Genomic DNA, 15,382 nt, shown 5'->3' with positions numbered 1-15,382 from the left:
AGCTGTGAGGTCTCATAAGTTTGATTTTGGAGAGGAGGATGAGAATAGAAGCATGCCACTCTTCTCTTCTCTTCTCTTCTCTTCTCTTCTCTTCTCTTCTCTTCTCTTCTCTTCTCTTCTCTTCTCTCCTTGACCTCTCTTCCTCTCTTTACATTGTCTTCCTTATTTGTATCAGCTGATTGTGTGTCTTTGTACTTGACTGGGAAATGGGAGTCTGAGGACACATTGATCTGTTTTCTGGAAAGTGAGGAAGCGTTCACATCCAAACAAGTAAACAGCCATGCACACACATAGACAGCCATGTTACCGTTCTCTCGTTCCCAGCCTCAGACAAACACACAGCCACATGCACACACAACAACTCTAATTACACCTCTGCACAATCCATCTCTCTTTCATCCCCCCTCTGCTTCCCCACGTCAGCCCCCAGGTGTCAGAAAAACGTGTGTGAGTGTGTGTGTGTGTGAGTGATAGAGGGGGGTCAGAGACGAGCATGTGTCTGTGAAGGTACAGTGAGGAACGCTGCAGGCTTCCAGCGAGACTGTGTTTTCTAGATGCTCTATTTTGAAAAACGATGGAAATCACAGTTGAGAGCAGCGTAATGAGTTCCCACACGGGGTGGGGGGCAGCACAAAAGGACAGAGGAGGAAAGAGGAGAAGAACAAAAAGGGTGGTGAAGGCCGAAATGAAGTGCCATGAGAGGCGTCAATGGACTTGATATGGAGTTATTTGAATGCATGATCGTTGTCATCAAATGAGCTTTGAATTGAAACTTGTTTTTTATTATGTTTTTGGCTCTGTGTTGCCTTCCTGTCTGTCTTTCTACTTGTCCTCAAACTGGGCAAAATGTGTTGGATATTGGCTGTTTGACACACACAATTAGATGCCAAAACCGTCCACGTGTACCTGGTGGATTACTTGCTCCACTCTGAGTGACAGTTGTGACTAACATGCCAGAAACATTTCTTTGTGTTCGGTTGACAGATTAAACCCTAACCCTTTAAGTATTTAAATTAGGGCTGTCAAAGTTAATGCTTTAATGCTCTGTCTTAATTTAAAATGAATTATATGTTAATTATATTTAATTGCATCAATTGTGTTTCACTGTTTATCCCACTGGGCATCTCTTGGGTATAACGAACTTTAAACAGAGAATTCAAACTTGGTGACATAAAGTGAGTCTATGGAGCTTTAATAAGTTTTGGAGGAAATTAAGTAGCACGCTTATTTGTATAGCACCTTTCAAGAACAGACTTCACAAAGTACTTAAGAATAAAAGACAACAAAAAAATAACAACAAAGCGACAGAGCGACAAACATTAAAAGCAGACATCCAGCTAAAACCAAAAGACAAACAAAACAAATGAAACAAAGGCAAGTCTAAACAAATGGCTATTGAGCTGTTTTTTTGAACGTGTCCACAGTGTCCACAGATCTTAAGTCCATTGGGAGAAAGCTCCAGAATTTAGGAGCTGCAGCCTCAAAAGCACAGTCTCCTTTTGTCTTGAGTCTGGAGGGAAGAACAACCAACAAGCCCTGATCAGAGGACCTCAGATTCCTAATGGTATTATATTATACGGCTGCTTCTTCTCATGTGGCTTCTTTGTTGAAAGAAGAAATGGCACAATCATTCTCTCAAATGAAAAGTTAAATTCATATGAAATTAGAAGCAGTTTGCTGCATTCAGCAGACTTAGCAGACATATGTTGCTGTATTAGTTAACTCAGTTTATGACTCTTCTCCATTTGCGATGCTGTTCCAGTACGTCGTAGCGTGTCTCTGCTATCACTATGTTCGTTGCCGTGCCGTGACGGTGTGTGAAGGTGTCGCTGGAAGCAGTGTGCTACAATTGGTGAGCGTGCTCCCTGCATACCTATTGACAAATCCAGGCTTAGGACAAAAGTAAACAAGCCTCAGCATCAGTGGCACTGCAGTAATGGCATGTTTAAATGCAGTAACACTATGATGCATGTTAGGAACTGGCGCAGGTAAAGCACAAGACATTTACTGAAAAACAAACAATTTAGTAAAACTAAAGTGAGATGAGCAATGGGGTGTGGAAATTAGCATTGTTAGCAGATGTGTGGCGTGTGTGCTGTGGAGGTGTTGAAAATGCAAAAGAAGGTGATGGAAGTGGGTGTCGGCTAAGGAAGGGAGAGACCGTGTGAGCACTCAGGCCTGTTCTTACAGCTGGTACAGCCAGATCAGCTGACGACCCTCCATGTCAGCCAGTTGGCTGCTGAGGTTGGCCAGGACAGCCTCCAAGACAGCAGGAGGGGCTTCGTGTATCAAAGAATTTTACTTTTAAATGACTTTTGCCAGAAAATGTGTCCAGGAGAAACTGCAGAGCCTGCAAATAAGGTCCTTAAAATGTCCTTGGGAAAAACACTTAAACTTTTTTTTTCAAAGAAATTGAGTGTAGTTTTAATGGACAGCTAGATCTCTGCTTATCTGCAAATCAACAAAACCACAGTGACTGCTCTGTGCTGCCCCCAGCAAAGGCAAAATCCACAAGCCTCTGCTACATGAAATTCATTTCACTGTAATAAATCTCCATTAAATCCTACATTTGCATCTTGAGCGGCATGCTGACAGCGGGCAGACCGCTAAAGACCGGCGTCAATCTGTGATGTGTGCCACTGATCTCTCACGAGCTGGGCTCGGTGCTTCCTGCATGTGTTTCCAGGATGATATTCCACTTCTGGTACTGCATTTTTCCAATGCAAAAACACACAGATAGCACATTTTTTGGTTGGCAGGTAATGCCAGCCGAGTTTAATTTCTACACAGAGCTTTCACATTCCGACTGTGAAGGTCGGACAAAAACATTGATGTTTTTCTTGTTCTCCAAAGCTGCTAAAGAATTTTAAAATAGTCATTTGTGACTGAAAACCTTTCACATTCACATGGTCTGATATCATCAGTTAGAGGGTGCAGTTGTTGACCGACACAAATATCTCTGCTTGTCATTGTCAATGGAAGTGTTCACTTTGGTTCTGCCGCCACAGTAATGGAGGCACTGCAGGACACAGACCAGCAGTGAAAGTTATCTATATTCAGACCACTGCTCGAGGGGTTGAACGCTTTTGAGTTTCATGACCCTGTGATATGTCTCGCTCCACCCCCAAGACAAAGTGTATATTAGTTTGAACGAATGGCAAAATCATCGTTATGCTGTTTGTTTGGAGCGTAGCGAACATTGCGTCTTACAGGGATTCCTAGCAGGGATGAAATGGAAATAGATTTTTGTCATGTCATGCAGGTGCATCTCCAGGTAACTGTCCCTGTGATGTAACTTTGAAATTACAGCCGTTACTACGTTATTAACAAGAGTGGCCAGAGCGAGAGGCTGCATGGATAAATGGAGGGAAAGTGAAGGAAGGAGGAGGAGGAGGAGGAGGAGGAGGAGGAGGAGGAAGGGAGAGAAATCCCAGACCTCACCAGCATCTGTGTCCTGTTTTGTCAGTAATCTCTTCACTGTTGCGTAAGGCCTTCGCCTCAACAAGCTCTGAGCTCGCTGTCTGTCTCTCTGTTTGTCACACACACTGTAGTTGTCACTGCTTTTATCAGTGTACACAAGGCTCATATGCCTCCCATATGTGTCTGCATGTCATGCAATGTCTTCATGGAACATGTCCACGTGCGAGGACAGTTGACGGTCGGATATTTGGCCCTTTGAGCATTTGTGTTTGTGTGCGTTTCAGATGGTGTTAAGGGAGATTGAGAGCATAAGTCCTCAGAGAAGACCAATTACGCTGAAGTAGGGCGACATGTGACCTACACTACACACAAACACACGATCAGACACACACACACACACAAACACAGTGGATCCAGAAAGTACTGAACTGTAGAGTAGTTTTGGTGAGTGGGTGTGTGTGTTCTTAATCCTATTAGTGATCAACCATTACATACTAAGGAGGGAAGAGAGAGAAGTAGAACGAAGAGTAGAAAGATCCAGAGTCAGAGTTAATTTACTGTAGTATAATTACATAATTTAAATGCCTGCTCTCTCCCAGTATTTTTCCATGTTGAGTTTTATTATCAACAGTGGTGGATTTTAGTGACTAAGACAAAAAATTTCCAAACCTCGCATCCTTATTTTAGAAAGCCTTACTTGCGGCACTTACCTCCTACTTTAGTGTCAAACAGAATTGATCTCCCAGCACCTTTAGAGGTGGAACATGTGACGGGAACATGAGGAGGGGCGTGCCAAGTGGGAAAGGAGGGAAGAGAGATTAAAGAGGAGAGTGTGCTGACAGGGTCTCTGGTGTCACTGCACTGCAGTCCAACTGAAAGCACTTCCTTTATTCCTTTCAATTTGTGTGTGTGCGTGCTGCACATGGTGGAAATATGCTTGTGTTTGCATACATGGCTCCAGAAAGTGTGTTTTCTTATCAATGCGCGGGCATGCATACACACACACACACTCTGCTCATTTTGATCAGATGAAAGCTGTCAGCGCATCAGATGCCATTCATCTTTCATCTTCAATTTGCCATCCATCATCCTTCATCTCTGTCTCGTGTTTCCCTTTTCCACCACCACCTCTGGAGGATAATTTCACACAAGCCCTGGCAGGCGTACCTGTACATCTGCCATGTTTCTGAAAAAGGTTTGTTTGCTTCATTCCAGCAATTAGGCACAGAGGGAAGGATCAGAAAATGTTAATGTAGAAGTTTCTCTAAGCGGGGCATAAGCGGAGACATCCTGCTCCACATTGGATATTAAGACTGCGCTCTTTAACTCCTTCTGGTGTCCACTAGGTCCTCTGACCACTCTGAGGCTCTCCCTGCTGGCTTTCATTAGCATGAGGACCGTGCCTGCTTGTTTACAGACAGCGACTAAAATGACAAAGAAGACAGATGAAAAAGAATTGAAAGAGCAAAACAACAAAAGTTACAGGGCTGCTTTATGTTTTGTAGGTCATTTGCGATTTTCCATTTTTTTTGTGTGTGTTTCTTTCCATATTTTCCAGATAAACGTTCAATTTCATCTTGTTCCATTTTAGGTTCTCAATAGCTAAAAATGGGCACAGAGAGAAATGATTAAGAAAGTCAGACAGACAGGTGGAGCAGATGGAGAAGAGGGAAGTGAAACGGGCTGACTGTAGATGACTTTGGCTTGACTAAGCAATCAATATTTTAGCACTCTAAGGGATAGCATCTTATGTATGAAATATATGCCAACTGTTTTTGTATTCATGCCATCGGTTATTTCTGTTCTCTTCCGGTCAGTGCCGCTCAGGTTTTGTCCTTTTCTTCTCTGTTTTCTTCTCCTTTTGTTGGCCGCTGCCCCCTCTCAGTGACTCCCCCCTCTCAGCCTCTGGTTGTGGGAAGGTTGGCACAAAATTTGCCATGAATTTTGTACTTTAATCCAGCTCAAGGAGCTTTTTCTCTGCATAAGTGGTTTTCACACAAACTTAGAACTTGTTTAAAACTTTTTTTTTTTTTTTTTTTTTGCCTATCCTCATCTTTCATGTCTGTCTTACTTTCACAGTCCTAGCAATGCTTGCTCCTTCTCCCTCCTCTTCTGCCTCTCGAGTCTCCTTCAATTTCATCTTCCATCTCTAATTCTCCCTATTACTAGGCTCTCTGCGTGTTTCGGTGTACTCACTTTGGGCCACATTCAGACTTAAGTGGACGTACTGAGGAGTCAATACCTCATTAAAAGCTATGTGTGTGTGAGTTTTCTGTGCCGTGTTATGACGTTATATCATTTTTTGATATCATGTTTTTACCATGCGATAAAATATGGCTGTATAATCTGTCTTGTGTGTGAAATCGGCTGCATCTTGCATCTCACATTCTATGAACGGGACCCTAGTGTTTGTCAAAATAACCACTCTCTTTGGTATTGCTCTGTCCCATATATGTAAAATTGTCTTCTCTTTCTTAGATAAAGGGAAAAAAAAGAAGCTTTTTTTATTTGTTATATAACAATTCACAGTATGCTTTGAAATCTTGCTGAGTGGCAGAGGGCCACAATGGAATCTATAGAATACAATTTTGAAACTGCAGAGGCTGCCAGTCTTCCTGGCGATGGTTATGTTTGTTTATAATAATTATGCTAATTTGTGAATAACATTGGGGTAACGGCTTGTTGATGCATACCGCATCTTTAAAAATAACATCATGACAATTTTCCCAGCTCAAAGCGATGCCCTTGTGTTCCAGGTCGTGTAGGCAGTATGGGATGATGTAGACGCTGTTTGGACCGAAGCATAGTTTGTGGCTCAAATTAGCAAATGACAGAAGAGGTTTTCTTTGAAACTCTCTTCAAGCAGCCTTAGACATGCCGCAGCAACAAATTACTTTAAGAGATTTAAATGTCTTTGGCTTTAGATGTATAGCACTCAGTTTAAGAGCGACTGCACCGTGCCCAAAAAGTAATGGTATGTCACCTTCTCTCTCTCTCTCTCTCTCTCTCTCTCTCTCTCTCTCTCTCTCTCTCTCTCTTCCTTTTGCTCTCATACACTCAAACTGTAGTCCAGAGTGGTAGCATGCATGACAGCTATCCTCAGTCAGATGGATGATCATCACTATGCTACATACATAGAAACCTTCAGTGGAACCACTGATCTAGTGGTAAGTACTCACACACACACACACACTGCAGGTGTCTCAAAACTGTTTCAGACTGTATTGAATGAAGGTATAGTCATACACACACACACACTTCTCTTGTCCATTTTAATGCAGGACTTCCTGATGGAGTCCTTCCTCCTTTTCAAGGACCTGATTGGGAAACATGTGTATCCCTCTGACTGGATGGCCATGATCATGGTACAGAACAGGTACCACACTATACACAGTCTGCTTCTCTCACTGAATAGGCCACGACTGCCTCAGCCTGGCCTGCCGCTGGGACACTGGGGCTTGGCCTATGTGAATTTTAAAGAATTGTTGATATCCACAGACACTCGCACATCCACACAAACCCTCAGAGGGATAAGTTAGAGATAGTAAAGCTGGGATCAGGGCTGCAGTGATGAAAAAGGCTGATGTGACAAATGTGTTTGTGTGTGTGAGCTGATAGAGCGGAAGCCATGGGTGTATGTTTTGTGACGTAAGTTGGAGGGGAGGCTAAGAGCTGAGAAAAGGCAAATAGGTAAAAGTGAGATTTAGGCAGAGGAAAAGGCAGGTTGATAAGGAGTTTGCAGACTGGGGTTTGGGAAGAGATATGCATGTAGAGAGAGGGAAAAAAGGAGACAGAGGGAGGCCAGGGAGAGGGATTGGCAGTCGACTCTGAATAACGATGATATATAGATAGTGTTAGGGCAGAAAGGCTGGGAGCAGATCTGCTTCTTAACTTTAGAAATGCACAAAGTCACAATTCACTGATCCATCTGCACACCGTGTGAAGCTGCTATCATGATCTATCATGGTGACAGAAGTTTTCAATCTGAAGCAATCTTACAGCCTTTTCTGAAATAGCCTAGTCTGAAGCTGTGAGCTCGAGCTGCTGTCACAGCTGAAAGCTACAAATAAGGATGTTTGTCCTTTATTAATCATTCATCAGCAATCAGCACACTGCACGAGGAAGTTATTTTTTTTTGCAGTCTTGATTTCTATTTCTCACGATATGATTCTACTTGATTGTGGTGTTTGGTTTGGGTGTGTGTAATAAATGTGTGTGTTTCTGTCGGTTAGAGTGTTCCTGAGAGCCATCAATACCTATGCAGACACTATGAACCAAAAGTTCCTCAACAACGACGACTTTGAAGTACAGGTAAGTGTGTTTGTGTATTTTGTCTTGTGTATTTTGTCTTGTGTTATTTGCCTGTCCTACTTTTAACATGGCTGTGTATTCTCTCTCTATATATATATTCCCCCTCTTCCTCATCTAGTTATGGAATAACTACTTCCACTTGGCCGTGGCGTTTATTACCCAGGAGTCTCTGCAGCTTCAGCATTTCTCACCAACCAAGAGGAACAAGATTCTGGCCAAGTGAGAGAAGGGCCATATAATTTCCTTATTTACCACACCTCCTCTCTTCTATTCTAATGAAACACTCAGTGATTTGTGATCTATTTTGGAGTCTGCATTTACTGTTTACACTCCCACTGCTTATTAAAACCACGTGGTGCCTGTACACAGACATTCACCTTAGTTCATGTCGGGGGAGATTAGTGCATCTTTTCCCCTGAGCTCTACAGTTTCCAAAGGTGAAATTAATCGTATTGATCATTCGTTATTTCTAAGCTGAAGGGCTTTCTCTCTATATATTTTCCTCTCTCTCGCTTTATTCCAGATATGGGGATATGAGAAGACTCATCGGCTTTGCTATACGTGATATTTGGTACAAACTGGGTAAGAAAATCCAGTTTATATAACTGTGGTTGACTTACTGGGTATGCAAACATATGATTACCCTGATATCAAGAAATACCTGTGTGTATAGTTGGGTGCAGGTGTCTCTTCACTTTAACCTTCACTGAGCAACACAACCAAGTGTCAGTGGAGTTTGTTACCATTATGCTTTTGGAAGAAGGGTTTAGCACCATTTACACACAGGCAGACATCAGTCATATCATGTATATTCTGAAGATGAGAGACTTGTGATTTTACCTGTAACCTGGATTTTCTTGCTCTATCTTTTAGGCAGCCACAAGATCTGTTTCATCCCTGGCATGGTGGGTCCCATCCTGGAGATGACTTTGATCCCAGAGGAAGAATTGAGAAGGGCCACCATCCCCATCTTCTTCGACATGATCACTTGTGAACATGCACACTCTGGAAACTTCAACAAGGTAAACACACATACATGCATACACATACGCACACATTGAATACATACAATGAACATTTCTGCATGTACGTATATAGAAATGTGAACATTTTTCTATGGATGTGTGTAGAAATTTCCCACAAAACATCTGAGGATTTAGATTCACACACACACACACACACACACACACACACACACACACTGCTCTTCCATCACTTTCCCGTGACTCTGCACATAAAAGTAAAAGAGACACCTTAATTACGCTTGCATGATTGATTTCTTCTCCTATTCCTCCTCTCATTTGCTTTCTCGTCTCCCTTTGTTCTCCCTCTTTGCTTTCTCCTCCTCCTCCTCTCTCGCTTTTTCTGCAGTTTGAGAATGAGATCATTCTGAAGCTGGACCATGAGGTGGAGGGCGGAGGAGGAGACGAGCGATACATGCAACTACTGGAGACCATGTAGGGTCAAGTATTAGAATATGTCTGATAAGTGTATAAATACGTACAAAAGAATTACATCAAAATGAGAGCCTTGCAGAAATATGATATAACATGATACAGAAATGGTTGAATTCATTAGTTTTTTCACTACTGTCCCAAAAAATAACTTAAAGTAGATTTCCTGCTAACCCGCGAAACTTTAACTTGTGACACGTGCCACTGCTCTCTCAGCAACACATTCACAAAATCCTCTCAAGATTAACCTGTTGGTGCTTGTCTGCCAGCCTGCTGGACTGCGCTGCCGAGAAACCCCCGCTGAGGCCACAGGTGCAGCACTTTGTCGCCTTGGTGAAGGGTCTCCTCATTCGTCTCCTTGACTACCGCACCGTGATGAGCGATGACAGCCGCAACAACCGCATGAGCTGCACCGTCAATCTTCTGGTACGTCCCACCTCCTTTGAATCTTAGTTGCGTGAGTCGTCCCAGCCTTTCAGTTCCCACGGGCTCCATCAGCTGCATGAATTCCTTCGCCGCAACTAAAGTGGGCTTTCTGAAAGGGTGCCAGCCAGCATGGGCACAGGGCTGAGTAGCAAGTTGCTGGGAGTCTTTCCTCAGTAAGAATTTTTTTTTTGTTTTGTGTTCATCATGTTTCATTGATGCTCTGGGACTTGCCAACCTGGCACACGTAATCATGGATTAGCACTTACTGACACTAACCTTGAGATTCATTTACTGTATTTTGTAGCTTTAATATTGAGCCCCACAGCAAAGAGGTGCTGATCCCAGACAGGCGCACACCAACACTCGCATACACACATCAGTGAACTCATTATTAATTGAAAGACGGACGTACAAAGAGGCTAGTACACTAAGTGAGTTTGTTCCATACAGACCTCAGTCAATAATCTCATCCATACCAAAAGAGCTGCACTGATTGAAGAGTTTATTGTGAAACACCGATTTTATGTCTTGTCTTTCACGCCAAGGTCTTTGTATTCCTTTTCCACATTTAATTTGTGTGCTGATTGATCTAAAGGAAAAGATTCATCTCTGTGTCTGGTCTCTGACTGTTTGCAGGGGGTTGCGTCAGCTCCTGTCTGTTCCGCATCCTTTTTCTTATGTGATCTCCTAATCAGATTCTCCCCCACGGTATTCTCAGGTTTAGTAACAGATCACATCTGCCCACCATATGATCTCTCCACAGCAGATGAAATCATATAATTCCTACTCTGAACTCTGTCTTCCCTCTGGTATATGTGTTGGCTTTATTTCGATTCTCCTCTTGAATGTTTGTTTGTCAAGACATTTCTCTGAGATGCCAACATTTAGGAGAGTTGGTTAATGATAAATGGATGGATCCGTCTGTTGGTGTCTTAAAATGTGTTATATTCCCCCTGAGGAGAGGAGTCTGCTGGCACATGGCAGAGGTGTTTAGCTTATAGACTGTTTCAGCTGCACATTAGCTATTCTCTTTCATTTGTCTGGCCAGCTAAAAAATCCATTCTGCAGGCTATCAGGCACTAGTGCACTTTCCTATCCAGGAAGTACACACACACACACGCACGCACACACACACACACACACACACACACACACACACTGTAGGTATTTGCTTAACTTCCTCATTCAGATGCACTTTCAAAGGAACACAAATACACATTGAGGAACAAACACAGACAGCTCAGGCGAAAGTAAAACTGCTCAAAAAAGCATGATGGTAAAGCAGATAGCACTTCCTCCATATAACATATAGACAACTATGGGGACTTTTAAACAGCTGCCACTTGGTGAGTCATCAGTTGGGAAGGATGCTTAGAAGCTGATACTGCAGTTGCACTGTAGATTGGGTTGCGTGTTCACACGACGTGTCAAAGGCGACTGCTGCAAGTAAAAAAATCTGACCTTCATGTAGATGTGCCAGCCTCCAGAAGTAATTTGGCTTAAGTTGGAATGCATTGATGTAAACAATGATGTATCTGACCTTTGCAAAAATAGAGCAATTAGATGTAAGTATGCATACAGTATGCTTTTGCTTCACAGTGAATCTCTCAGTAATTGAGCTCTCCTTTTTTATTACGTATTTGTGAGTGTGTGTGTGCGTGTGTTTGTGTGCATTGTGTCTGTTGGCTCATGCAGGTGGTGGGAGGAGGGGTTACATCAGTTCGTTCCACTCCTCTGTTCTCTGTAGATGTCATTAAACTTCATTAAACTGGGAGTTTGTGCCGCTTAACTAGCAAATGCATGCACACACTCCCACACATTAATACACAAAGGCAATCAGGAGCGTATGGTTTGACACACATAACACACACATACAGTCATTTAGACAAACTCTCAACCACACAAGTACAAAATGAGAAAGTTGCAGTCCGTGCAGTGCTTCAGAACGATTTTGAAAACCTTTCTTTGTCACACACACACATACATGTACAGATGGGTGACATACCAAAGGAAATCCTGAATAAATAAGTGGAGAAACATAATGAATGCAGATGCTTCCACACGGGTGTGCTGCATGGTCCAGTTGAGCAAATAACATCCAATCATGCCCTGTAGCATGCATAAAAATGCTGAGCATGCACAATTGATTCTGATTGTGTATCAAGATGTCAAGAGGAAAAGATCTGAGTGGCTTAGAAAGAGGATTCATCGTTGGGGCACGGGTCGTTGATTCAGACTACTCAGCTGGCTGGTGTTTCAATGGGAACAGTGACTAAAGCACCTGGATTTACTTCACTTCTATTGGAAAAGACATCAACAAATAGGGTCAGAAATTGTGGTCAGCGGCGCACATTTGATGACAGTGACGCTCGTGCATTTGTGTGATATGTAAGGAAAAATAAAAGATCAGCTCTTCCTCACGCTCAGCCCCTACAGTGAGGGGGTCTGGTGCCTCTGTTATGCTGCAATACAAAGTTGCTCTGAGCCTTCACCTTTATCCTATGATAGAACATTGCTGTCCTGATGGGAGTGGTCTCTCGATGTGATGTGAATCATATATTGTGGCCTTCACAGTCCACATCTCAACCCAGCTGAACACCTATGGGAGATTTTGGACTGATGTGTTCGACAGCGCTCTCCACCACCATCGTCAAAACAACAAATGAGGAAAATCTTTTGGAAGAAATGCTGTTCCACCTCTCCAGTAGAGGACCAGAGACTGTACTGTGTGTACAGTATGTACAGACACACACACCAAGACTGTCACTCACCCGACTTCTCTTTGTGATTTTGCAGAACTTCTACAAGGACATCAATCGAGAAGGAATGTATATCAGGTATTTATGTGCTAAATTTGACACTGTGTTTTTTTAAGTGATGCGTGAATGTGTCGTGTGTACATGCATGTATATGTCTGAATGTGTGTACAGTCTATGTGTGTATGTGTGTGTGTGTGCGTGTGTGTGGCTCCATAATCTGACAAGGGATTATATGAGTCCCACTGAATTAATGTCAAAATCCACAGGATCAGCTCTTGGTCTGACTGGAGGGAGAGCAGAGAGAAAGAGAAACATGATGGGCACAAGGGAGGGAGAGGTGGAGAGATGGAGGAAGCCAGGATGATGGCGGGGGAGAGAGAGGGGGAGAGGGGGAGAGGGAGAGAGAGAGAGAGTCCCACAGTGCATTTCTGGCATTGGCTTATAGACATAATTAGTTATCTGTATGTGTGAATGTGAGCTCAACTCTGTGGTCGATCAGCTGCCTCCGTCTGTCCTGTGGAGAATATGGTAATATTTGTTCGGCTCGCTGTTTAATGTTAGCAAACAAACATAGTTTAATGCAAATGCATGTTTCAGCTCGACATATGTTATATAATAAACCAGAATGTTCTCTTACGCCATGATCTAGATCTATTACTACAGGCCATGCATGCATAATAAAACCCACGTCTAACTGTTATGGCCCAGTGTGAGAAACCATTTGCAGCTGCATCGCTGGGAAGATAAAATGACTAATGACTATGACATCATCTTGGATGTTACTTGTATATGTCGAAGCTAAACACTTTAAAATCACCTAATATTGATTGAGCAACCTTCTTTTTCATGGCACAGTCATTCAGGATTGCCTTTGTGCTGACAACCAGAGAATTAACTGTGCAGTAAGTTATGAAATGTTTTTCACCATTAGTATACAAGAACTCATTCTTTACTGTTTTGCACCAACAAGAACTTTCTTAGATGTCAGTCAAACTCTGACTTTAGGATACTTTATTTTTTGTTTTGTGAGGTGTTAATAGAGCTGCTTCACAAGTTAACACAGCTTAGATCTTTTTCACCTGTGAATACCACCTTTATTCCCTTTGTGCATCACAAAGATTAAGCATTTTTTTTTAGCGTACTTGCAGTTATTTTATCAGTTTTTCAATGTGAACACACTACATATTCAAAAACTTTGGGGAATTTGTAGATAAGAGATAGGTCTTTATTTGTAGATAAAGATGGTCTACTTTTCAACATGGATTGTCCAATGTTATAACCTTTTCCTTTATTAATTAGAGGGCAACATCAGATTGTATTAAAAATGAGGGGATGAATTCTACAGTCTTCATTTTCCTGCACGATAAATTTCCGAACACACAAGTTTACAGAATGAAAAGCTGCCTCCTGTTAACCGCATCAGTGGTGAAATGGTTTGCACAGTGAGTGGCGGAAGGAAGTGAGGGAAGGGTGGAGTCAGAGAAGGTGAGAAGGAGAAGAGGAGGAGGTGAAAGAGACAAATATACAACAGTAATGTGTTCATCAAACAAACAAGTTAATGAGCGTGCACATTTTGTCAAGATAGAAAGGACTGACTGTTTTTGTTGATTTACTCCATCAACAGCAACCGGGTTGTCCAAACCAACAGAGCAGGCGGACTCTCCGAGTGAAAGTGTGATTGAGCTGGTTTAAATGGAGAGGAAGGACATGTGGAGATCGCCATTTAGCCAGACAGAATGAACGATAGACCTCAGAGTACATTTTTACTGCCCAAGCATACAGGGGATTGTTCAGTTAGAGGAATCTGGGAGCCACTGCTTTCCTGCTTCGTCATCAGTGCCTTAGCAAGAAAGCCTCTGGCCATGTGGCAAAATGTTTTCTCCAGACAGAGGGAGACAGAAAAGGATCAAAACTTAAAAAAAGGGAGGCAGTAAACTGGTAAATTGGTTCAGTAGCAGCCTAATGTTCCCATTTTCCTCCTTGTCATGAGCTACAAAACATCTGTCAGACCATTAAAAAAAAACACACGAAGAATTGTGCTTCTGTGTGCACACGTGTACTCTTGAATGACCTTTCTGTGTCGTGCACATAGTCCTGCGTGTGCGTGCATGTGTGCAGATTTGTGTGGCCATGCATGTGTCTGTGTTTGACCTCTTTTGTCTTTTCATCTCTTTTATGAGATGTGTGTGTGCGTGCGTGCGTGTGTGCGTGTAGGGAGAAGCAGATTGAATGAGACAGTGACACACTTGTGATTAATTCATTTTCAGGTCTTCAAGTTGCCCAACAGTGGCATCTAGTGGAGTGATATTTAAGTTGCATATTAAATTCAACTTGACCTCTGTGTGTGTGTGTGTGTGTGTGTGTGTGTGTGTGTGTGTGTGTGTGTGTGTGTGTGTACACGTGTGTGCTCAGGTACCTTTACAAACTGAGGGACCTTCACCTGGAGGGTGAAAACTACACAGAGGCCGCATACACACTGCTGCTCCACTCTCGTCTGCTCAAGGTAGGACACGCACACACACACACACACACACACACACACACACACACACACACACTCTTACAGAGAGATATTTTGTCGTTTTGTCGACCCAGTGTCTTGCGCAGCCTAATTACTTGTCTGTCTGCCGTGAGTGAGATAGTTTTTTATTAGCTGATAAATGGTTGCTGTGTCTCCGGCCTCCGAATGATGAAGGTCCATGGTGGGTTTATGGCATGACATTGGCCACTGTAGCTTCATCACTATGGTGATGCAGTAAGTGTGTATGTGCATGTGTGTGTGTGCGCGTGCACGCGGGTTTGTGTGACCATGCATGAGCCTGAGTGTGTTTGACCTCTTTTGTCTTTTCATCTCTTTTATGAGACACTTAGAGGCTCACAGAGAGGGACAGAGGACTCGGGGCACCTCTCTCTCTCTTTCTCGCTCTCCCTCTCCTGTCTGGTATCATTACATCAAAGCAGTTGAACTCTATAATGTTTTTTATAATCTCCATTCATTGCCGGTGTCAGCCC

General features: G+C 42.8%; 1 protein-coding gene across 1 annotated transcript in view; it reads left to right on the top strand.

Moving 5' to 3' along the window:
• Positions 1–15,382, top strand: part of dock2 (dedicator of cytokinesis 2) — a 95,235-nt gene that overhangs the window by 67,182 nt on the left and 12,671 nt on the right. Inside the window, exons 27-36 of the mRNA XM_076738720.1 lie at positions 6,489–6,587; positions 6,702–6,796; positions 7,653–7,731; positions 7,850–7,950; positions 8,255–8,313; positions 8,605–8,753; positions 9,103–9,188; positions 9,455–9,611; positions 12,408–12,448; positions 14,783–14,873. Of these exons, the coding sequence (XP_076594835.1) occupies positions 6,489–6,587; positions 6,702–6,796; positions 7,653–7,731; positions 7,850–7,950; positions 8,255–8,313; positions 8,605–8,753; positions 9,103–9,188; positions 9,455–9,611; positions 12,408–12,448; positions 14,783–14,873 (957 nt within the window). The remainder of the gene's footprint in view (positions 1–6,488; positions 6,588–6,701; positions 6,797–7,652; positions 7,732–7,849; positions 7,951–8,254; positions 8,314–8,604; positions 8,754–9,102; positions 9,189–9,454; positions 9,612–12,407; positions 12,449–14,782; positions 14,874–15,382) is intronic.

This window comes from Chaetodon auriga, chromosome 9 (genome assembly GCF_051107435.1).
Source record: "Chaetodon auriga isolate fChaAug3 chromosome 9, fChaAug3.hap1, whole genome shotgun sequence".
Lineage (NCBI taxonomy): Eukaryota > Metazoa > Chordata > Actinopteri > Chaetodontiformes > Chaetodontidae > Chaetodon > Chaetodon auriga.
This window is presented reverse-complemented; position numbering and strand designations above follow the sequence as displayed.